General features: G+C 45.0%; 1 protein-coding gene across 3 annotated transcripts in view; it reads right to left on the reverse strand.

Annotated features, from left to right (window-relative positions):
• The window catches only part of NTRK2 (neurotrophic receptor tyrosine kinase 2), a 424378-nt gene that overhangs the window by 107764 nt on the left and 292356 nt on the right, over positions 1-24258 (reverse strand). For all 3 annotated transcript variants that reach the window (XM_063913787.1, XM_063913785.1, XM_063913786.1), the window contains one exon: positions 16567-16755. In XM_063913787.1, coding sequence (XP_063769857.1) covers positions 16567-16755 — 189 coding nt within the window. The remainder of the gene's footprint in view (positions 1-16566; positions 16756-24258) is intronic.

Genomic DNA, 24258 nt, shown 5'->3' on the forward strand with positions numbered 1-24258 from the left:
TCTGCACACACATCCACAATTAACAGATAGAACACTGAAGCTGCATCTAATGGAATTTTGCACCTTACAGTATGTAGTATTATAAATACCAGGTAGATAGAATATTAGAACTGATTATATAGAGATATGGAACTTACCTGACATTCCTCCCTAACTTTTATGCTTATCTTTTTAACCTCAGCGTGTTTTTAAAAAATATTCTTATATTTATATTTTTTAACTAAGGAATAGATTTATATTTACAATTTTATTTTATTGCGCAGAATAATTATTATATACAGATGGAGACCATGGCTGCAATAGGGATGCGGTCAACATCCCGCTGGACGGTATCCTGGCGGTCGAAATACCGACGCAGCAATCCCGACTGCCACAATCCCGACATATTCTCCCTCCGTGGGTGTCCACGACACCCATAGAGGGAGAATATAATAGTGTGCCGAGCGTAGCGAGGCACCGTGCCCGCAGCGTGCCGAGCGAAGCGAGCCCGCAAGGGGCTGCGTTCCGCTCGCCACCCCTGTCGGGATTGTGTGGTCGGGATTCCGGCGTCGGTATTTCGACCGCCGGGATCCCGTCCAGCGGGATTACGTACTGATCCCCTGCAATAGCGATGGGCTAGCAGACAGGAAATGGAAGTGTTTTATAATTAAAGTATTAGTGTACTTTTTTGGTCATTTAAAGTGCTATTCTCAGCATGTTTTAACTTATAGGAATCAATGCTATTTTATCTATGCTATATTATGTTTACACATGTGTTTTATGTACTATAGCATTGGCGTCGCTGCTTTGACCCAACTGACAGAGGGTGGACCTGATACAATATAAATATACTTACCTTAGATGTTAACATCATCTCCTTGATAAAGACTGATACAGTCATAACGCGTTGGTGGTGGTGTTGTATGGGAACGCATTTAGCATCCAGACAGTCAGGATGCCAGTGGTCACGTGACCGACACTGGAATCTCCACACCACTCGGATTCCCAACACCGGAACACCTACTGCCAAGATCCTGAAGTTAAATATCGGGGTCAATGATAGGGTTTGGGGCACTGGGGGAGGGTTAGGGTTAGGCACTAGAAGGGGGGGGGGGGTAGCCATAGCTACCACCCCCTGACTTTTAGCCCTATCTGCCACATCTGGTGCCTTAGCCCTAACTGACAGCCCCTGTGTCTGTGCCCTAGCTGCCACCCCAGGCAGGTTAGGGTAGGGGACAGGAGAGGGTTTAAATTTTTACCCCGTTCCCTGTCAACATTCCCAAGGTGGGTGCTGTGCTGTGAGGTGAGAGGAGGGAAGTGTTGCGAGAGGAGAAGGTTGCTGTGCTGTGCAGTGAGAGAAGAGAAGAGGAGAGCTGTGAGGGGAAAAGAGCTCTGTGCTGTGAGGGGAAGTGAGGTGCTGTGCTGAGAGGGGTGCAGTACTGTGATTGGAGAGAGTTGTTGTGCTGTACTCTGAGGGACAAGGGTTGTGTGTGTACTGTGAGGGGAGAGGTGTGCTGTGATTAGAGAGAGGGATTGTGCTGTACTATGATGATGGGACAAGAGTTGTGTGCTGTGAGGGGAGAGGTGTGCTGTGAGGGGTGCTGTGCTGAGAGTTGTGCTGTAAGGGAAGTAGTGCACTGTGCTGTGAGGACAGAGGTGTGCTGTGCTGTACTATGAGGGGAGAGGGGTGCTGTGAGGAGAGAGGGGTGCTGTGCTGAGAGTTGTGCTGTGAGGGGAGAGGTGTGCTGTGCTGAGAGTTGTGCTGTGAGTGCAGTAGTGTGCTGTGCTGTGAGTTGTGCTGTGAGGGCTGTGAGTGGAGAGGTGTGCTGTCCTGAGAGTTCTGCTGTGAGGGGAGAGGTGTGCTGTGCTGTGATTGGGGAGAGGGGTTGTGCTGTACTATGATGATGGGAAAACGGTTGTGTGCTATGAGGGGAGAGGTGTGCTGTGAGTGGAGAGGGGTACTTTGATGTGCTGAGAGTTGTGCTGTAAGGGGAGTGGTGCATTGTGCTGTGAGGGGAGAGGTGTGTTGTGCTATACTATGAGGGTAGAGCTGTGCTGTGTGGGGAGAGGTGTGCTGTGCTGTACTATGAGGGGAGAGGGGTGCTGTGCTGTACCATGAAGGCAGAGGGGTGCTGTGCTGTGAGGGGAGAGGTGTGCTGTGCAGAGAGGTGTGCTATGCTGTACTATGAGGGTAGAGGTGTACTGTGCTATACTATGAGGGCAGAGGGGTGCTGTGCTGTGCTGTGAGGGGAGAGGTGTGCTGTGCAGAGAGTTATGCTGTGAGGGGAGTGGTGCGCTGTGCTGTGAGGGGTGTGCTGTGCTGTATTATGAGGGTAGAGGTGTGCTGTGCTGTGAGGTGAGAGGTGTGCTGTGCTGTACTGTACAATGAGGGGAGAGGGATGCTGTGCTGTGAGGTGAGAGTTGTGCTGTGCTGTACTATACAATGAGGGGAGAGGTGTGCTGTGCTGTGAGGTGAGAGGTGTGCTGTGCTGTACTGTACAATGAGGGGAGAGGGGTGCTGTGCTGTGAGTAGAGAGGTGTGCTGTGCTGTGAGGGGTGTGCTGTGCTGTATTATGAGGGTAGAGGTGTGCTGTGCTGTGAGGGGAGAGGTGTGCTGTGCTGTTCCGAGAGTTGTGCTGTGAGGAGAGAGGTGTGCTGTGCTGTGAGGGGAGAGGTGTGCTGTACTATGAGGGGAGAGGATGTGCTGTACTATGAGGGGAGAGGATGTGCTGTACTATGAGGGGAGAGGGGTGCTGTGCTTTGAGGGGAGAGGTGTGCTGTGCTGTTCTGAGAGTTGTGCTGTGAGGAGAGAGGTGAGGCTGTGATGTGAGGGTAGAGGTGTGCTGTGCTGTGCTGTGAGGGGAGAGGTGTGCTGTGCTGTACTATGAGGGGAGAGGAGTGCTGTGCTTTGAGGGGAGAGGTGTGCTGTGCTGAGAGTTGTGCTGTGAAGGGAGATGTGTGCTGTGCTGAGAGGTGAGAGGTGTGCTGTGCTGTTAGGGGAGAAGGTGCTGTGCAGTGTAGGGAGAAGGTGTTAGCACATAGCAGTGATTCATAAAGTATGCAGATACTGGAGTTTCTGCATAATTTTATGAAAAACTGCTTTGATAAATGGGCCCCATAGTGCTTTAACCTTATCTGTGTATAATATTGTGTATTCCTCTGTAGGTTTTGACCGGCCCTAGCTGAATGAACCACCTGATAATTATCTCTACATTACAAGGCCTAACGTCCTAGAAATCTAAATCTAGATGATGTAGCCAGCCAAACCAAATGTGTATACTTACTGTACATTCTGTTATAGTCTGTGTTCTTATTTTTGTAAGGAAGTTATTAACTAAAATTTTCCAAGTGATCTTAAATAATCACATTTAGGGTGGGCTAATCTTTGTTTTACATTTTCTGGCATAAGTCTATAATTTCATTAAACAATTATGGACATTGAGAGCTTTTTAGTCTGGATGGTGTTCAATAAGACTGTAATATGAGTTTGTGTTTCTTGATTTACCTAACATAGCTTTCTGTAATGGTAAGTTGCTGTTGAAACCCAAATGTTTTATTGGTTGTGATACTAAGCTCATGATTTATGCTAGTGAGCTAGAGTTAAATAGCTAAAGTGAGTGATTGCACTAAATGGAAAAGATTGTCCTTGTCGCAGGTAATATGCCATTTATCACAATGCACCAGGGATGTGCTTATCCAAAAAGGAAGTTGTATCGGTCTTTAATGTGATTATGTTAGTTCAGTGTGTACTGCAAACAAATATCTTCTCTTTTCAGTATCATCACATTTTTAGGTGCCCATTTTAGCTACTAATAGAAAGTTTAAAATGACCAGATGACCCGAAACTAGAATAAATTTGCCTGTGCATAATACCAGCTAGGAGTGCAGCAGGAGGGGTGGCATGTTGCCAGGAGGGCAATCGCCCACAGTCTTTGCTTGACTGGACACATAATGATGTGCTGGAAAAAGGCACTGCTTCTTAGGTGCTGCAGTTACAGCGCCTGTATATTATGTGGCTGTGTGACTACTGGGGCTCATGCCAACAGTTATACAGTTAACTTTTACACCGTTTTCCAGTGGAGGAAATAGGCACAGACAGAAAATGGCTGTTGCACTTTGCAATTTTGAACAAGCAGTAATAAAACAAGATTTGGTAATAATAAAAGACAGACATAGAGGTTGTTATAGTATCCCACTAGTGGCAGTGAAATGGTGGTTGAAGCAAATTTGCAAATACTCCCTTTGCTTATGGTTGGTTGGGTTAAAATTATGCACTGCCACTACCATAATTTGGCACCATATACACCTAGTTTACAATAAGTCATCAGTATCAGTATGTACTTACACCTGCATTGCAGCAAGTGTAAAAGATACCACTCCTAACAAGCATATATGTCTATAATTGCATGGGCCACATTTGCAATTACAGTATACTTGCCAAATTTTTCGGGCATACTGATCAAAATTATTTTTACTAAAATAATGTGAAAATGGGCAGAGTAAGGTGGCAAGGGGGCAGCTTTAGTGGCGGTAGCGTGGGGCAGTGTTCGCGGCAGCTGGTGAAGGGAACTGTGTTGGGGGTGGGGAGGGGCGGTAGCAAGGGGGGGGGGGTGTCAGCAGAGCTTGGTGACAGCTGCAATGGCAGAAGAGCTGGGGAAGTCAGGTACCAGCAGCTGGAGGAACATCCACAGAGACACTCTCACTGTATTTTGTACAAAAAAAACAGCGAGAAGTGTGCAAATGGGATTCGCAGGGATGGAGTGTTCTCGCAAGGTTTGTCCCTGCATGCAAAAATTGATACATCCCTGTAATGTATTCAATTATCACATTGTGAATTTATTCGGATTTATCACCTCCTCTGCATCTGAGATGCGGATTGTGATATATATGCCTCCATATGGTATTAGGATACCAGAGGGTGGTGCAGAGCCGGCCATAGGCATAGGCAAACTAGGCAATTGCCTAGGGCATTTGATATGCCTAGGGGCATCAGCAGCTTCTGCCGATTAAAATGATATGCGGCATGCCTATATTCTGTGTGTAGCATTTCATATGCAGATACAGCCGCAGTCGCACACAGAATATAGGCATGCTGCATATCAGTTTAATCAGTAGAAGCTGCCTGTGCATCCTAGCCACATAGTAATGCAAATAAGATGCATTTTTCATAAAAAAAAGGTGCCCGACGTTAGCATTGAGGCAAGATTTGTGAGGACACATCTGTAGCCAAGCAGAGGTCACAGTGTTATTTGGCAGTGTGAGTGCTGTGTCCATGTGAGTGGATTGGTTGTGCAGTAGTGTTCAGAATATGTGTAAGGAGCTTTATGTTTGTCATGTAATGACATGTAATGTGAATAAGGGGCTCTACTGTGAGGAGTAACGTTTATAAGGTAAAGTGATACTACTGTGGGATGTAAAATTAATTATGGACGCAATTGCATGATCAAATGTGAATAAAGTTGCAGTACTGTGTGGCGTAATTGGGGTTACTATTGTGTGGCCATGCCCCTTGCCAGCAAAAACACACCCCTTTTAGGTGGGTTGTGCGCCAAATGTGCGAACTGTTCTTATTTAAAATATAGGGGGGTACAAACACCAAAATAAGTACTGCTATGGGTGAGGGGTGATGGTGCTGGGAAAGAGGTGCAAGCTCAGAGGCGGAACCAGTGGTGGTGCTAGGGGGCACCAGCCAAAATTTTGCCTAGGGCATCATATTGGTTAGGGCCGGCTCTGGGGTGGTGACTGACTTGTGTTTCAAAAAGAAAGTTCACAGAGGCCCTCATTCCGAGTTGTTCGGTCGCTAGCTGCTTTTAGCAGCTTTGCACACGCTAAGCCGCCGCCTACTGGGAGTGAATCTTAGCTTTGCAGAATTGCGAACGAAAGATTTGCATAATTGCGAATAGAAATTTCTCTGCAGTTTCTGAGTAGCTCGGGACTTACTCTGCCACTGCGATCAGTTCAGTCAGTTTCGTTCCTGGTTTGACGTCACAAACACACCCAGCCTTCGCCCAGACACTCCCCCGTTTCTCCAGCCACTCCCGCGTTTTTCCCAGAAACGGCAGCGTTTTTCCGCACACACCCATAAAACGGCCAGTTTCCGCCCAGAAACACCCACTTCCTGTCAATCACATTACGATCACCAGAACGAAGAAATTTCTTCGTTAAGCCGTGAGTAAAATACCTAACTTTTTGGCAAATTTACTTGGCACAGACGCACTGCGAACATTGCGCATGCGCAGTTTGCGACAAATCGCTCCGTTGCGAAAACCACTAACGAGCGAACAACTCGGAATGAGGGCCCGAGTACAGAATTTGCAAGTAACATGCTTAATTAAATCAAGAAAATGCAGCATAATACTAAAGCTATATTTTTATTTGTGATGACAATTCCATGGAATATGTCGTGTTTTCTGCAGTTGTTACGTTTTGCCAGGCATTCTCAGCTCAGTGAAGCAGCAGGAGTCTGGAAAGGATCTGGTTACCTTTTTGATCAGAATGCAGACTTTTCTGCAGTATGTAGTCAGTATTGCAGCAGCAGCTGCTTTGTAAATTACAAAGACAAGGACAGAAAACAGCAAGCACTGCTAAAGTAAGCATGGTAAGCGGAAATGGTGAAAGCAAAGAGATGGTGCTCACTTTTGGCTGGTTGGAGAGCAGCCATACTATACCACCCAGCTCTTGAGTCTTTGGAATCTATTAGGTCTTTGCAGTACTAAATGATGGTGTGCAGGACATACTTCCAAACAGTGTGCCTGATTCAGAGATGGGCGCAGGTGGTACAGCAGCTGCATCATTAGACACAGCTGTTGTATGAAGCTCTACGAACATATGCAAAAATAAGATGCCTCCTGCATACTTGTGTGATCAGCCGCTGTGTCCGAAGATGCAGCATCAGATCACTTGCATGAACATCGGCCATTTGAGTAGCCCTCTGTTCATGCTGCAGCGATAAGGAAATCTGCATCTGAAGACACAGACCCTGGCCTCACCACTCCCAGAAAACAGTTTTCTGGAAACGCTGCCCAGCTCTGCCCACCTTCCACCCCCAAATGCCGCCAGTCTGTCAATCAAGCGGTGGCTTGGGAGCATTGCGTATGAGGACTGAGGAGCCATTCTGTGGATGTGCACAGGTCCTACACATAAGCAGAATGGGTGCTGCGCATGTGCCCCAGCATCAGTAACACCGGTCAACACAAATTTTGAGTCTGAGTTCTGCATATCTGATTTTTATTTCTTCCACATTACAAAATTCAAGAAAAAATTGTTCTACCCGAAAAAGTTTGCTTTTGTAGCTATCAGAATGAACTTACAAATTTTAAGAAAAAATCGATATTTTCATAACTTTATTGTATGTAACAATAAAACAAACTTTTGTTATGAATTTGAATTACTTTTATTTAAAAAAAAATTACAAATTACTGTAACAGAATATATGAAAATAGTTTAGAATTTAGTATTTTTTGTCTATCTTCTGTGATTGTATGGACTTTCTCATATTATCCCCCAAATATAATCCCCCAGCATACTCTCATTGTATTGCCCCTGATAACGACGTTCAAAGTCCATCACATCTTGATGAAAACGTTTGCCTTGCTCTTCTGAATAGGCACCCATGTTATCTCTTCTGCATTTGTCTATGCTTAGCTACCATTTGCCATGTGACAGGTCAAAGGGTTAGATCCTCCATTTTAGTTACTACTCAGTTATCTGTACATGACTTGCTGACAGGCTGTGTTAAGTCTCCTCTACCCCAGAGATTTATATCTTGTTTCCGTGCACTGTTTATTCTTTTATTTTTTACATGTACTGCAGAACTACAGCTATATTATATGGACAATCATTCCAGTCTGTATTAATAAAAGGTTTACAGTTCCAGAAATCTCATTGTCTGTGCATTGAGAGATGGACATGGTTTAGCTATCTGAATAGTTACACACTGCTTACGTGTAATGAGGGTCAGAATACCACTTGCTTTCCCCCCGCTTGTCCCCTCCATTACTTACTAAAACACGCTTCTCCTTATATGGTCATTCAAAAACTTTAATATTTATTAATCATTGTAAAAGGTACAAAAGCAAAGTTTTTCAAAAATAAACAAATGTTTTGGTTATTTTTTTGATATAGAGAACCAGAAAATAGTCACTAAAATAAAGGCTCAAAATTTTTTATTTTTTGTTGTTGACCGGTGTAATGTATTTACACCTTCGGGCTTATTTACATCTTTGAATCAAAGTCAGATTTATCAATTTGGACAAAAGTTCTGGTTGTAGAAATGCCTGGACAGTCCCCAGAACTGGGATTATCCAGCTTAATCATAGAATTTGGGGGGCATTTTGATCCCCTAGTATTATTAACCTCATTAACCATAATTTCCACTCATTTCCAGTCTATTCTGAACACCTCACACCTCACAATATTATTTTTAGCCCTAAAATTTGCACCAAGGTCGCTGTGTGACTAAGCTAAGCGACACAAGTGGCAGACACAAACACCTGGCCCATCTAGGAGTGGCACTGCAGTGTCAGACAGGATGGCACTTCAAAAAATAGTCCCCAAACAGCACATGATGCAAAGAAAAAAAGAGGTGCACCAAGGTCATTGGATGGCTAAGCTAAGCGACCCAAGTGGCCGACACAAACACCTGGCCCATCTAGGAGTGGCACTGCAGTGTCAGACAGGATGTCACTTCAAAAAAATAGTCCCCAAACAGCACATGATGCAAAGAAAAAAAGAGGTGCAATGAGGTAGCTGTGTGACTAAGCTAAGCGACCCAAGTGGCCAACACAAACACCTGGCCCATCTAGGAGTGGCACTGCAGTGTCAGACAGGATGGCACTTCAAAAAATATTCCCCAAACAGCACATGATGCAAAGAAAAAAAGAGGTGCACCAATGTCGCTGGATGGCTAAGCTAAGCGACCCAAGTGGCCGACACAAACACCTGGCCCATCTAGGAGTGGAACTGCAGTGTCAGACAGGATGGCACTTCAAAAAAATAGTCCCCAAACAGCACATGATGCAAAGAAAAAAAGAGGTGCAATGAGGTAGCTGTGTGACTAAGCTAAGCGACCCAAGTGGCCGACACAAACAGCTGGCCCATCTAGGAGTGGCACTGCAGTGTCAGACAGGATGGCACTTCAAAAAATAGTCCCCAAACAGCACATGATGCAAAGAAAAATGAAAGAAAAAAGAGGTGCAAGATGGAATTGCCCTTGGGCCCTCCCACCCACCCTTATGTTGTATAAACAGGACATGCACACTTTAACAAACCCATCATTTCAGCGACAGGGTCTGCCACACGACTGTGACTGAAATGACTGGTTGGTTTGGGCCCCCACCAAAAAAGAAGCATTCAGTCTCTCCTTGCACAAACTGGCTCTACAAAGGCAAGATGTCCACCTCCTCCTCATCGTCCGATTCCTCACCCCTTTCACTGTGTACATCCCCCTCCTCACAGATTATTAATTCGTCTCCACTGGAATCCACCATCTCAGGTCCCTGTATACTTTCTGGAGGCAATTGCTGGTGAATGTCTCCACGGAGGAATTGATTATAATTCATTTTGAGGAACATCATCTTCTCCACATTTTCTGGAAGTAACCTTGTACGCCGATTGCTGACAAGGTGAGCGGCTGCACTAAACACTCTTTCGGAGTACACACTGGAGGGGGGGGGGGGCAACTTAGGTAAAATAAAGCCAGTTTGTGCAAGGGCCTCCAAATTGCCTCTTTTTCCTGCCAGTATACGTACGGACTGTCTGACGTGCCTACTTGGATGCGGTCACTCATATAATCCTCCACCATTCTTTCAATGGTGACAGAATCATATGCAGTGACAGTAGACGACATGTCAGTAATCGTTGGCAGGTCCTTCAGTCCAGACCAGATGTCAGTTCAAAGGGTTGCAGAACCTTGCACAACATTGAAATCATTCTCCACTGCACTTGAGTCAGGTGCATTCCCCCTCCTTTGCCTATATCGTAGGTAGCTGTATAGGCTTGAATGGCCTTTTGCTGCTCCTCCATCCTCTAAAGCATATAGAGGGTTGAATTCCACCTCGTTACCACCTCTTGCTTCAGATGATGGCGGGGCAGGTTCAGAAGTGTTTGCTGGTGCTCCAGTCTTCGGCATGCGGTGGCTGAATGCCAAAAGTGGCCCGCAATTCTTCGGGCCACCGACAGCATCTCTTGCACGCCCCTGTAATTTTTTAAATAATTCTGCACCACCAAATTCAATGTATGTGCAAAACATGAGACGTGCTGGAATTTGCCCACATGTAATGACCGCACAATAATGGTGGCGTTGTCCGATGTCACAAATACCCAGGAGAGTCCAATTGGGGTAAGCAATTCTGCGATGATGTTCCTCAGTTTCCGTAAGAGGTTGTCAGCTGTGTGCCTCTTATGGAAAGCGGTGATACAAAGCGTAGCCTGCCTAGGAACGAGTTGGCGTTTGCGAGATGCTGCTACTGGTGCCGCCGCTGCTGTTCTTGCTGCGGGAGGCAATACATCTACCCAGTGGGCTGTCACAGTGATATAGTCCTTAGTCTGCCCTGCTCCACTTGTCCACATGTCCGTGGTTAAGTGGACATTGGGTACAACTGCATTTTTTAGGACACTGGTGACTCTTTTTCTGAAGTCTGTGTACATTCTTGGTATCGCCTGCCTAGAGAAATGGAACCTAGATGGTATTTGGTACCGGGGACACAGTACCTCAAGCAAATCTCTAGTTTTCTGTGAATTAACGGTGGATAGCGGAAACACGTTTAACACCACCCAGGCTGCCAAGGCCTGAGTTATCCACTTTGCAGCAGGATGACTGCTGTGATATTTCATCTTCCTCGCAAAGGACTGTTGGACAGTCAATTGCTTACTGGAAGTAGTACAAGTGGTCTTCTGACTTCCGCTCTGGGATGACGATCGACTCCCAGCAGCAACAACAGCAGCGCCAGCAGCAGTAGGCGTTACACTCAAGGATGCATGGGAGGAATCCCAGGCAGGAGAGGACTTGTCAGACTTGACAGTGACATGGCCTGCAGGACTATTGGCTTTCCTGTCTAAGGAGGGAGTTGGTGGTGTGGTTTGCAGGAGCTTGGTTACAAGAGGAAGGGATTTAGTTGGCAGTGGACTGCTTCTGCTGTCACCCAAAGTTTTTGAACTTGTCAATGACTTCTGCTGAATGCGCTCCAGGTGACGTATAAGGGAAGATGTTCCTAGGTGGTTAACGTCCTTACCCCTACTTATTACAGCTTGACAAAGGCAACACACGGCTTGACACCAGTTGTCCACATTTCTGTTTAAATAATTCCATACCGAAGAGGTGATTTTTTTTTGTATTTTGACCAGGCATGTCAATGGCCATATTCGTCCCACGGACAACAGGTGTCTCCCCGGGTGCCTGACTTAAACAAGCCACCTCACCATCAGAATCCTCCTTGTCAATTTCCTCCTCAGCGCCAGCAACACCCATATCCTCATCCTGGTGTACTTCAACAGTGACATCTTCAATTTGACTATCAGGAACTGGACTGCGGGTGCTCCTTCCAGCACTTGCAGGGGGCGTGCAAATGGTGGAAGGCGCCACCTCTTCCCGTCCAGTGTTGGGAAGGTCAGGCATTGCAACCGACACAATTGGACTCTCCTTGGGGATTTGTGATTTAGAAGAACGCACAGTTCTTTGCTGTGCTTTTGCCAGCTTAAGTCTTTTTATTTTTCTAGCGGGAGGATGAGTGCTTCCATCCTCATGTGAAGCTGAACCACTAGCCATGAACATAGGCCAGGCCCTCAGGCGTTCCTTGCCACTCCGTGTCGTAAATGGCATATTGGCAAGTTTACGCTTCTCCTCAGATGCTTTTAATTTAGATTTTTGGGTCATTTTACTGAACTTTAGTTTTTTGGATTTTACATGCTCTCTACTATGACATTGGGCATCGGCCTTGGCAGACGACGTTGATGGCATTTCATCGTCTCGGCCATGACTAGTGGCAGCAGCTTCAGCACGAGGTGGAAGTGGATCTTGATCTTTCCCTATTTTACCCTCCACATATTTGTTCTCCATTTTTTAATGTGTGGAATTATATGGCAGTAATATATCAATAGCAATGGCCTACTACTATATATACTGCGCACAATTTAAATGCACCACACGTATGGATGGATAGTATACTTGACGACACAGAGGTAGGTAGAGCAGTGGCCTACTGTACCGTACTGCTATATATTATATACTGGTGGTCAGCAAAATTATGCACTGTCCTACTACTATATATATACTGCGCACAACTTAAATGCACCACAGGTATGGATGGATAGTATACTTGACGACACAGAGGTAGGTAGAGCAGTGGCCTACTGTACCGTACTGCTATATATTATATACTGGTGGTCAGCAAAATTATGCACTGTCCTACTACTATATATATACTGCGCACAACTTAAATGCACCACAGGTATGGATGGATAGTTATCTTGACGACACAGAGGTAGGTAGAGCAGTGGCCTACTGTACCGTACTGCTATATATTATATACTGGTGGTCAGCAAAATTATGCACTGTCCTACTACTATATATATACTGCGCACAACTTAAATGCACCGCAGGTATGGATGGATAGTATACTTGACGACACAGAAGTAGGTAGAGCAGTGGCCTACTGTACCGTACTGCTATATATTATATACTGGTGGTCAGCAAAATTATGCACTGTCCTACTACTATATATATACTGCGCACAACTTAAATACACCACAAGTATGGATGGATAGTATACTTGATGACACAGAGGTAGGTAGAGCATTGGCCTACTGTACCCTACTGCTATATATTATATACTGGTGGTCACTGGTCAGCAAAATTATGCACTGTCCTCCTATTATATACTACAATGTAGCACAGATATGGAGCGTTTTTCAGGCAGAGAACGTATAATACTGGTGGTCACTGGTCAGCAAAACTCTGCACTGTCCTCCTACTATATAATACTGGTGGTCCCCAGTCCCCACAATAAAGCACACTGAGCACAGATATTTGCAGCACACTGAGCATAGATCTAGACCATTTTTCAGGCAGAGAACGTAGATATTTGCAGAACACTGAGCACAGATATTTGCAGCACACTGAGCAGAGATATTTGCAACACACTGAGCACAGATATTTGCAGCATACTGAACACAGAAACTAAGAGAATGCCAGCCACTTCCTCTCACTATCATCTCCAATGCACGAGTGAAAAATGGCAGTGATGCACGGCTCCTTATATAGAATACGAATCTCGCGAGAATCCGACAGCGGGATGATGACATTCGGGCGCGCTCGGGTTAACCGAGCAAGGCGGGAGGATCCGAGTCTGCCTCGGACCCATGTAAAATGGGTGAAGTTCGGGGGGGTTCGGATTCCGAGGAACCAAACCCGCTCATCTCTAATAACAACAATCACAAATTAAAGTATTTTTCTTATATTTACTATGCTGCAGGTTTTAACTGGTGCTATTTGTTTAGACAGTTATGTCCAGTGTCACACTGCGTTGCAGTGCATGATTGTAATTGAGAAGATGTATGAGTAAAGCAGGGAATCTACAGGGTGGGAGTATACATGATTAATTGCAAATGTACGTTTAATCATTAATTGATCATAATTTGGGCATTTTTCATGCTTTAACCAACCCGGTTACATGCAAAGCCAGCAAAAGAGAGACTGAAACATTTACTTTAGTTTTGGTTTAATTATTACTAGTTTTGTATAATCAACTGATTTCCTATGTAATAGTTTTACTCTGTGCAATCATGCACAATACCATGTACTGTGCTGTACAGTACATTGTTTATTGTTTACATATAATAGATTGGGCTTCACTAATGACATAATACTGTACTATGTGCACACTCGTGCTATAACCCACAGCATCCAATCAGTCATTGGCTACCATTTTCTAGCAACATTTCACTTGGAATCTGTTTGGCCGCTTTGGTTTATTGCACATTGTAAACAATGCTCCATGTTATTAAATAAACTCTTTCGTCTTCTTTTTAATCTTTCATTGTATCAGCATTTAACGTCCACCAATCATGTACAAATAATTGCAAGGGGTTTTATAATCGTTGCCAAATGTTTACTAGTCTGCTCTGCTAGAGGCAAATCATTTTGTTATTCTGAAGGCATGATTAATCAAAGAGACATGAGAAAGTGGAATGCTTATAATTAGTGCTGATATAGAAAAACGTAACTTATTTATATTCCATGTGTAAGTAGAATTATATTGGTGAACACCTCAGACAAAAACATAATTATGGAGAAAATGTTACTTGTGGCCTACAAGGCATCTATTGCCTACTAATTATCAGATAGTGATCAGTAGATGAGACATCATAGACAAACCTGGTGCATTTTGGTTGACGATCAATGCTGTTCATGTGTATGCAATTTATGGCACAACAAACAGAAACAAGTTAGATGTAAAGTATGAACTTTTTCCTATAGGGATGCTTAGACTCTTTCTGCTTCAGGAGCCTTGGCATCATTAGTCTGCTATTGGGGGGTATTGCTGCTTCCTCTACGTATTCTGTAGTCTGTAACTGACTGCTTGCTCCATTGCCCTTATAATAACTCTTCCCCTGACACATGTTGCCCAGTCCTTACTAATACATAATCATGAGTGGACAGAACGGTCACTGGTACCCATAAGATCAACACACTCGTACCCTGGTGCTGTGGGCATACAGATGATATAATAGCAACATGCTCTTCTGACCTCATCCTCTTCAAAACCTTGTAGGCAGGATATAAAGTCTGATTAAAGTGCATAGACCCTACGCATATATACCTCAAAAACTGACATTCATATACTACCAGCAGTTTATAAAAGTATGTTCATATTATACAAACTTATGTAAACACGCTTATAGATGTTTGATCTCAGTTCATATTTACTACATACTATAAATTCTTCGTAAAACATATAACTTGTTTTTTTCTTATTTCTAAAGGATATTTGATATATCTTAATTTACCCAGCAATGGTAGAAGCCAGGCAGGATAGAAAGGACCATTTGCCTCTCATTAGATCATAGGAACATCTCACTTGGTTTCTGTATCTGTATTTTCAATATTGAGAGTCATTGGTGCTATAAATCTGTCTGGTATGTGTTTTATGCACAAATAAATCTTTTAGGGGCCTGTATTGGGACACTCTAAAAGGTTTTATGAAAACTCATTAACCCTGTCACCATATTTTAGGATAAATATTAATCTCACACAACTCTCATAGGCTGTAAGAGGTACAACATGATATCCTACATTTGAACATTGTAAAACAGCTGGAAACCGGTGGTTCTAGCAATGTGACAAACTGCTTTTCATTGAATACACAAAAATGAAGATGTAATTTATTCAGATGAGAAATACTATCTGAATGCATTTTCCTACTGCTTCTATGAATAAAATAAAGGTGTGGGTGTTTCAGATAAATTATGACACAAGTGGTGGGCATAGCAGACACAATAAAAGGCTTGTTCTTAGATCTGTGAGTGGTTGTGTGGACTCTTTTCACTGCAAAAGGACTTTATTTTACTATAGCGTTGTGTGGTTGTTAGGGGTCAATTTACTCATCAGTGTTAAGTTTTAGGTACCAATAAGTGCACTTGATGCAGGTAATGTTATTTATAAGCATGAAAATAACCATGGAATAAACTCATCACATTTATAGCAGTCACACATGTAATAAAGTCAGCTGCTATGATCTCTTACATATAATCACTGATTTAAGACACATAAGAAACTGTAAAAGTTGAAATATATTAAGGGAGTTGTCCTAAAGAAACCATAAGCTGGACCTTGAAATTATTTTTTACACTTTCCATCATGCACCTTTAATTGTAGTTCTACAAGGAGACTTTTCTAAAATGCATTGTAGTCACATACCTACGTATTTAAACACTGAATGGGCAAAAAAAGCCCAGTTCCTTGGAAAAATGTGTGGTTAGTAAATTACCTCAAGTGGGTCTCAAATGATCCTAGATGCTTGGAAAAGTCACCTTCTCATATTGTTATAATGTCAACAAACAAATTTTGATAATACTGTATGCTGACAACTTCACTAGGGTTAAGGTAAGTCGGGCCTAGGTTAGTGTAAGGGGATAGGGCTAGGTAACAGGTTAGCTAGGGTTATATTTAGTTTATGGAAAGGGGTTAAGGCTAAACTAGTTGTCAGGCTATTTTAGAATTAAAGTTAGAGTTAAAGCTAAGATAAGTACACTGTTTAGGCTAGGTTATAGCTAGGTTGTAATCATTAGCATGGTCATTTGGCAATACTAAGACCCTGGGACACTAAATTGCATGGGAGATGAGACAAGGGTTCCAGAACTGCTGAGTACACTGAAAATTATTTTCATAGATTTTTATTTTATCACGTGACTATTGTATATTAATGTTAGGATTTAATATAATAATACTTTAGTATTATTACTCTATTACTTTAGTATTATAGTAGTAGATCTGATTAACCACTGTTACAGTATCTAGAAAATGATGAGTTTGCTAACACACTGTACATATATTATATTAGAGCAATACAGTGCTTTGGGAAATGGACTTACATGTGTCCGGCTTCAGGTGACTGTTGGTAATTCCAAAGTACTGTGGGTTTTCGATGACCGGGATCTTTGTCATGCCAATGATTACTGCATCTGGACCACCTTCTGAGGAAGAGGGAGTGTTACTGCCATTAGAAATATGGTGAAGCGGACTGGCTGAATCATCGTCATTACTGATCACAGAAGAAGGACCTAGAAAAGGAAAATAAGCTCTATTACTTCACTTTTAAAGTTATCATATTCTACGAAAATTGATTTATTTATATTATTTCTATGAATTTATTTTGTTTACTGTTTACTGTTTACTAACAACTACCTATTTATTTAATAAAAATAACCAGCAGACATTGGACAAGTGCCCCATTACTAATGTAGGGTATAATCTCTCTCACTGCCAGTCTTTATATCCACTGCTGTTAATTCCACCTACGTTTTAAACACTAGCATAGCACATTTAAAGAGGGTAATAACATTCAAATGTGCTGCATTTGTCTTTCTCCAAACACAGTTGTGCTCTTTATATATATACACACCACAGGTAAACACGTGGCCACAGGTAAACACATTGGAGAAGGTTACTAAGAGCTCCAAGTAAAATAATCATAAAGGACTGCATAGTAAGTAAAGTATACAGATTAACAAATATGGAACAATCAGCGTCACTCTGAGACTTTTTCAAAGAAGCAAAAGTGTATTTGACATCACACGACACTCCGTTTCTGGCTCAAGGCGTATAACGGATATATACCGTATATATATATATATATATATATATAGAATTTTGCGTTGGCTGGCACTCCGTCTGACAAGTTCGGAATCGCCTCGGTGCCTTCCTTACCACTAAAAGTGGAATATGTAGCACAGAAGATATAGGCGGCACTCAGAGGACTTAAGATGCTGATAATGTAACGGCACTAACGCCTATGTGTCATCAACGTTTCAGTTTTATTTCAAAAACTTTCGTCAGGATACAAAACAGTATAATTCACATACCTTTATAGACAATACACCCACAGTGTTGGCTCGTGGTCCCGGGGCCGTGTGTAGTGTGCTGTAGTGCCCGGCACTCCTGGTCCTTAATGGGTTAATTGCCTGGGTGCCCTCCGCTGCAGGGTGTGTTTAGTAAAAAAAACACAGCGTCACTCCAGGTCTTGTATAGTAGTAAAGATTACAAAAGTGTATTTTAGAAATGTGATTGGTTTTTTAAATACACTTTTGTAATCTTTACTACTTTACAAGACCTGGAGTGACGCCGTGTTTTTATTACTCTCTCTCTATATATATATATATATATATATATATTGTGGTGCAATGTTTCAGTTTATTCAACCATCGCCATGCCTGACGATGGTTGAATAAACTGAAACTTTGCACAACGGACTGACTGTGTCTGTTTGTCATACACATTTAAAAGCTGTAGAGTGCCACTGCTTGCTGGAATGTATTTATGTGAATGGGAGTTCACGGCTGAGGGCCCCCGGTGAGTTGACACATTGTGATTGATTGTGGAGTGTAGAGTTCCTAGGATTATATATACATATACATATAAATATATCTATGTGATATGCTGTAATCAAACATTTACTACTGTATGTACTACTGTATATGGCTGAACTAGTTCCAGCTTGATACCAGGTGCGGATTGGGATGGAAAACCAGACTGGGAAATTCATGGAAGCAGCAATGGGGGTGTGGTCTGTTGTGGGGGGCAGGATTTCTCCTCATAGGGCCTAATTAAATGCAATTGCAGCCTTCCGTTCTCTGACGTCCTAAGTGGATGCTGGGACTCTGTAAGGACCATGGGGAATAGCAGCTCCGCAGGAGACTGGGCACAACTAAAGAAAGCTTTAGGACTACCTGGTGTGCACTGGCTCCTCCCACTATGACCCTCCTCCAGACCTCAGTTAGAATCTTGTGCCCGGCTGAGCTGGATGCACACTAGGGGCTCTCCTGAGCTCCTAGAAAGAAAGTATATTTGAGGTTTTTTATTTTACAGTGAGATCTGCTGGCAACAGACTCACTGCAGCGAGGGACTAAGGGGAGAAGAAGCGAACCTACCTAACTGGTGGTAGCTTGGGCTTCTTAGGCTACTGGACACCATTAGCTCCAGAGGGATCGACCACAGGACCCGACCTAGATGTTCGGTCCCGGAGCGGCGCCGCCGCCCCCCTTACAGAGCCAGAAGCAAGAAGTGTTTCGGAAAATCGGCGGCAGAAGACTTCTGTCTTCAACAAGGTAGCGCACAGCACTGCAGCTGTGCGCCATTGCTCCTCATGCACACCTCACACTCCGGTCACTGATGGGTGCAGGGCGCTGGGGGGGGGGGGGGGGGCGCCCTGAGGGCAATATAATATACCTTGGCTGGCAAATCATCACAATATATAGTCCCAGGGCTATATGTGTGATAAATTACCCCTGCCAGAATCCATGAAAAAAGCGGGAGAAAAGTCAGCCGAAAAAGGGGCGGGGCTATCTCCCTCAGCACACTGGCGCCATTTTTTCTTCACAGTGCAGCTGGAAGACAGCTCCCTAGGCTCTCCCCTGTAGTTTTCAGGCTAAAAGGGTTCAAAAGAGAGGGGGGGGCACTAAATTTAGGCGCAATATGTGTATGCAAGCAGCTATTGGGGGAAAAATCACTCAGTTATAGTGTTAATCCCTGCATTATATAGCGCTCTGGTGTGTGCTGGCATACTCTCTCTCTGTCTCCCCAAAGGCCTTTGTGGGGTCCTGTCCTCAGTCAGAGCATTCCCTGTGTGTGTGCGGTGTGTCGGTACGGCTGTGTCGACATGTTGGATGAGGAAGGTTACGTGGAGGCGGAGCAGAGGCCGATAAATGGGATGTCGCCCCCTGTGGGGCCGACACCAGAGTGGATGGATAGGTGGAAGGTATTAACCGACAATGTCAACTCCTTACATAAAAGGCTGGATGACGTAACAGCTGTGGGACAGCCGGCTTCTCAGCCCGCGCCTGCCCAGGCGTCTCAAAGGCCACCAGGGGCTCAAAAAACGCCCGTTACCTCAGATGGCAGACACAGATGTCGGCACAGAGTCTGACTCCAGTGTCGACGAGGTTGAGACATATACAAAATCCACTAGGAACATCCGTTGCATGATCTCGGTAATGAAAAAGGTGTTACACATTCTGACATGAACACAAGTACCACATAAAAGGGGTTTTATGTTTGGGGAGAAAAAGCAGCCAGTGTTTTGTTCCCCCATCAGATGAGTGAATGAAGTGTGTAAAGAGCGTGGGTTCCCCCGATAAGAAAATGGTAATTTCTAAAAAGTTACTGCTGGCGTACCCTTTCCCGCCAGAGGATAGGTCACGTTGGGAGATATCCCCTAGGGTGGATAAGGCGCTCACACGTTTCTCAAAAAAGGTGGCACTGCCGTCTTGGGATACGGCCACTTTGAAGGAGCCTGCTGATAAAAAGCAGGAGACTATCCTGAAGTCTGTATATACACACTCAGGTACTATACTGAGACCTGCATTTGCCTCAGCATAAATAGTGCTGCTGCAGCGTGGTCTGATACCCTGTCAGATAATATTAATACCCTAGACAGGGATAATATTTTGCTAACATAGAGCATATTAAAGACGTCGTCTTATATATGAAGGATGCACAGAGGGATATTTGCCGGCTGGCATCCAGAATTAATGCAATGTCCATACTGCCAGGAGGGTAGTAGAGACCCGGCAGTGGACAGGTGATGCTGCCTTTAAAAGGCACATGGAGATTCTGCCTTATAAGGGTGAGGAATTGTTTGGGGATGGTCTCTGGGACCTCGTATCCACAGCAACAGCTGGGAAGAAATTTTTTTACCTCAGGTTTCCTCACAGCCTAAGAAAGCACCGTATTTTCAGGTACAGTCCTTTCGGCTTCAGAAAAGCAAGCGGGTCAAAGGCGCTTCCTTTCTGCACAGAGACAAGGGAAGAAGGAAAAAGCTGCACCAGACAGCCAGTTCCCAGGATCAAAAATCTTCCCCTGCTTCCTCTGAGTCCACCGCATGACGCTGGGGCTCCACAGGTGGAGACAGGTGCGGTGGGGGCGCGTCTCGGGAACTTCAGGGACCAGTGGGCTTGCCCACAGGTGGATCCCTAGGTTCTGCAAGTAGTATCACAGGGATACAGGCTGGAGTTCGAGGCGACTCCCCCTCGCCGTTACCTCACATCAGCCTTGCCTGCTGCCCTCGGAGAAAGGGAGGTAGTACTGGTGGCAATTCACAAGCTGTACTTCCAGCAGGTGAAATCAAGGTACCCCTCCTTCAACAAGGCCGGGGTTACTATTCCAAAATGTTGTGGTACCGAAACCAGACGGTTTGGTGAGACCCATTCTAAAATTGAAATCCTTGAACACTTATATACGAAGGTTCAAGTTCAAAATGGAATCGCTCAGGGCGATTATTGCAAGCCTGGAGAATTTCATGGTATCACTGGACATCAAGGATGCTTACCTGCATGTCCCTATTTACCCTCTTCACCAGGAGTACCTCAAAATTGTGGTACAGGATGGTCATTACCAATTCCAGACGTTGCCGTTGGTCTGTCCCCGGCACCGAGGGTATTTACCAAGGTAATGGCCGAAATAATTATCCCGTGCTTGGACGATCTCCTTATAAAGGCGAGGTCCAGGGAGCAGTTGTTCGTCGGAGTAGCACTATCTCGGGAAGTGTTACAACAGCACGGCTGGATTCTGAATATTCCAAAGTCGCAGCTGGTTCCTACGACGCGTCTACTGTTCCTGGGTATGGTTCTGGACACAGAACAGGATAAAAAGGGTTTCTCCCGGAGGAGAAGTCCTAGGAGTTGTCGTCTCTAGACAGAGGCCTCCTAATACAAATACAGGTGTCGGTGCATCAATGCACGCGAGCCCTGGGAAAGATGGTAGCTTCTTACGAAGAAATTCCATTCGCCAGGTCCCATGCAAGGATCTTCCAGTGGGATCTGTTGGACAAGTGGTCCGGGTCGCATCTTCAGATGCATCGGCCGATAACCCTGTCTCCAAGGGCCAGGGTGTCGCTGTTGTGGTGGCTGCAGAGTGCTCATCTTCTAGGGGGCCGCAGATTCGGCATACAGGACTGGGTCCTGGTGACCACGGATGCCAGCCTTCGAGGCTGGGGGACAGTCACACAGGGAAGAAACTTCCAACGACTATGGAAAAGTCAGGAGACTTCCCTACATATAAATATTCTGGAACTAAGGGCCATTTACAATGCCCTAAGTCAGGCTAGACCCCTGCTTCAACACTGGCCGGTGCTGATCTAGTCAGACAACATCACGGCGGTCGCTCATGTAAACCGACAGGGCGGCACAAGAAGCAGGATGGCGATGGCAGAAGCCACAAGGATTCTCCGATCGGCGGAAAATCATGTGTTAGCACTGTCAGCAGTGTTCATTCCCGGAGTGGACAACTGGGAAGCAGACTTTCTCAGCAGACACGACCTCCACCCGGGAGAGTGGGGACTTCATCCAGAAGTCTTCCAAAAGATTGTACACCGTTGGGAAAGGCCACAGGTGGACATGATGGCATCCCGCCTCAACGAAAAGCTACAAAGATATTTCGCCAGGTCAAGGGACCCTCAGGCGATAGCTGTGGACGCTCTGGTAACACCGTGGGTGTACCAGTCGGTGTATGTGTTCCCTTCTCTGCCTCTCTTACCCAGAGTAATGAGAATAATAAGAAGGAGAGGAGTAAGAACTATACTCATTGTTCCGGATTGGCCAAGAAGAGCTTGGTACCCAGAACTCCAAGAAATGATCTCAGAGGACCCATGGCCTCTGCCGCTCAGACAGGACCTGCTGCAGCAGGGGGCCTGTCTGTTCCAAGACGTACCGCGGCTGCGTTTGACGGCATGGCAGTTGAACGCCGGATCCTGAAGGAAAAGGGCATTCCGGAGGAAGTTATCCCTACGCTAATTAAAGCTAGGAAAGAAGTGAACGCAAACCATTATCACCGCATATGGCGGAAATATGTTGCGTGCTGTGAGGCCAGGAAGGCCCCAAAGGAGGAATTTCAGCTAGGTCGATTTCTGCACTTCCTACAGTCAGGGTGACTATGGGCCTAAAATTGGGTTCCATTAAGGTCCAGATTTCGGCTCTATCGATTGTCTTCCAAAATAGAACTGGCTTCACTGCCTGAAGTTCAGACTTTTGTTAAGGGAGTGCTGCATAGTCAGCCCCCGTTTGTGCCTCCAGTGGCACCGTGAGATCTCAACGTGGTGTTGGATTTCCTGAAGTTGCATTGGGTTGAGCCACTTAAATCCGTGGAGCTACAATACCTCACGTGGAAAGTGGTGATGCTGTTGGCCTTAGCGTCGGCCAGGCGTGTATCAGAATTGGCGGCTTTGTCATGCAAAAGCCCTTATCTGATTTTTTTATATGGATAAGGCGGAATTGAGGACTCGTTCCCAATTCCTTCCTAAGGTGGTATCAGTTTTTCATGTGAACCAACCTATTGTGGTGCCTGCGGCTACTTGGGACTTGGAGGATTCCAAGTTACTGGACGTAGTCAGGGCCCTGAAAAGTATATGTTTCCAGGATGGCTGGAGTCAGGAAAACTGACTCGCTATTTATCCTGTATGCACCCAACAAGCTGGGTGCTCCTGCTTCTAAGCGGACTATTGCTCGCTGGATCTGTAGCACGATTCAACTTGCACATTCTGCGGCTGGACTGCCGCACCGTCAATCTGTACAAGCCCATTCCACGAGGAAAGGGGCTCTTCTTGGGCGGCTGCCCGAGGGGTCTCGGCTTTACAAATTTGCCGAGCTGTTACTTGGTCGGGTTCAAACATTTTTGCAAGAGTCTACAAGTTTGATACCCTGGCTGAGGAGGACCTAGAGTTTGCTCATTCGGTGCTGCAGAGTCATCCGCACTCTCCCGCCCGTTTGGGAGCTTTGGTATAATTCCCATGGACCTTACGGAGTCCCAGCATCCACTTAGGACGTCAGAGAAAATAAGATTTTACTCACCGGTAAATCTATTTCTCATAGTCCGTAGTGGATGCTGGGCGCCCATCCCAAGTGCGGATTGTCTGCAATACTTGTTTATAGTTATTGCCTAACTAAAGGGTTATTGTTGAGCCATCTGTTGAGAGGCTCAGTTATATTTCATACTGTTAACTGGGTATAGTATCACGAGTTATACGGTGTGATTGGTGTGGCTGGTATGAGTCTTACCCGGGATTCAAAATCCTTCCTTATTGTGTCAGCTCTTCCGGGCACAGTATCCTAACTGAGGTCTGGAGGAGGGTCATAGTGGGAGGAGCCAGTGCACACCAGGTAGTCCTAAAGCTTTCTTTAGTTGTGCCCAGTCTCCTGCGGAGCCGCTATTCCCCGTGGTCCTTACGGAGTCCCAGCATCCACTACGGACTACGAGAAATAGATTTACCGGTGAGTAAAATCTTATTTTCGTCTTTTGCTGCAGCTGTGTCTGAGACGAGGGGCAGAATGGGAACCAAAAGTGTCCCTGTCAAATTTTGTAGAAGTGGCCCGACATGGGCAACACAAGCGGTATAACATACTGTGCAGCCATGGCAGCATCACTGGATGGCAGAGTTCCCGTACTGTAGAGATGGTATAACAGAATGAATGGGGACAATGCAGTGTACTGAGTGCAGTGGGCTGCCTGTCATGTGGGGGGTGGGGTAATACTTTTAAACACTATAGAACACATCTGAGATCTTCCTCGGGACTTAG

Source organism: Pseudophryne corroboree, chromosome 1, assembly GCF_028390025.1.
Source record: "Pseudophryne corroboree isolate aPseCor3 chromosome 1, aPseCor3.hap2, whole genome shotgun sequence".
In the NCBI taxonomy this organism is placed as follows: Eukaryota; Metazoa; Chordata; class Amphibia; order Anura; family Myobatrachidae; genus Pseudophryne; species Pseudophryne corroboree.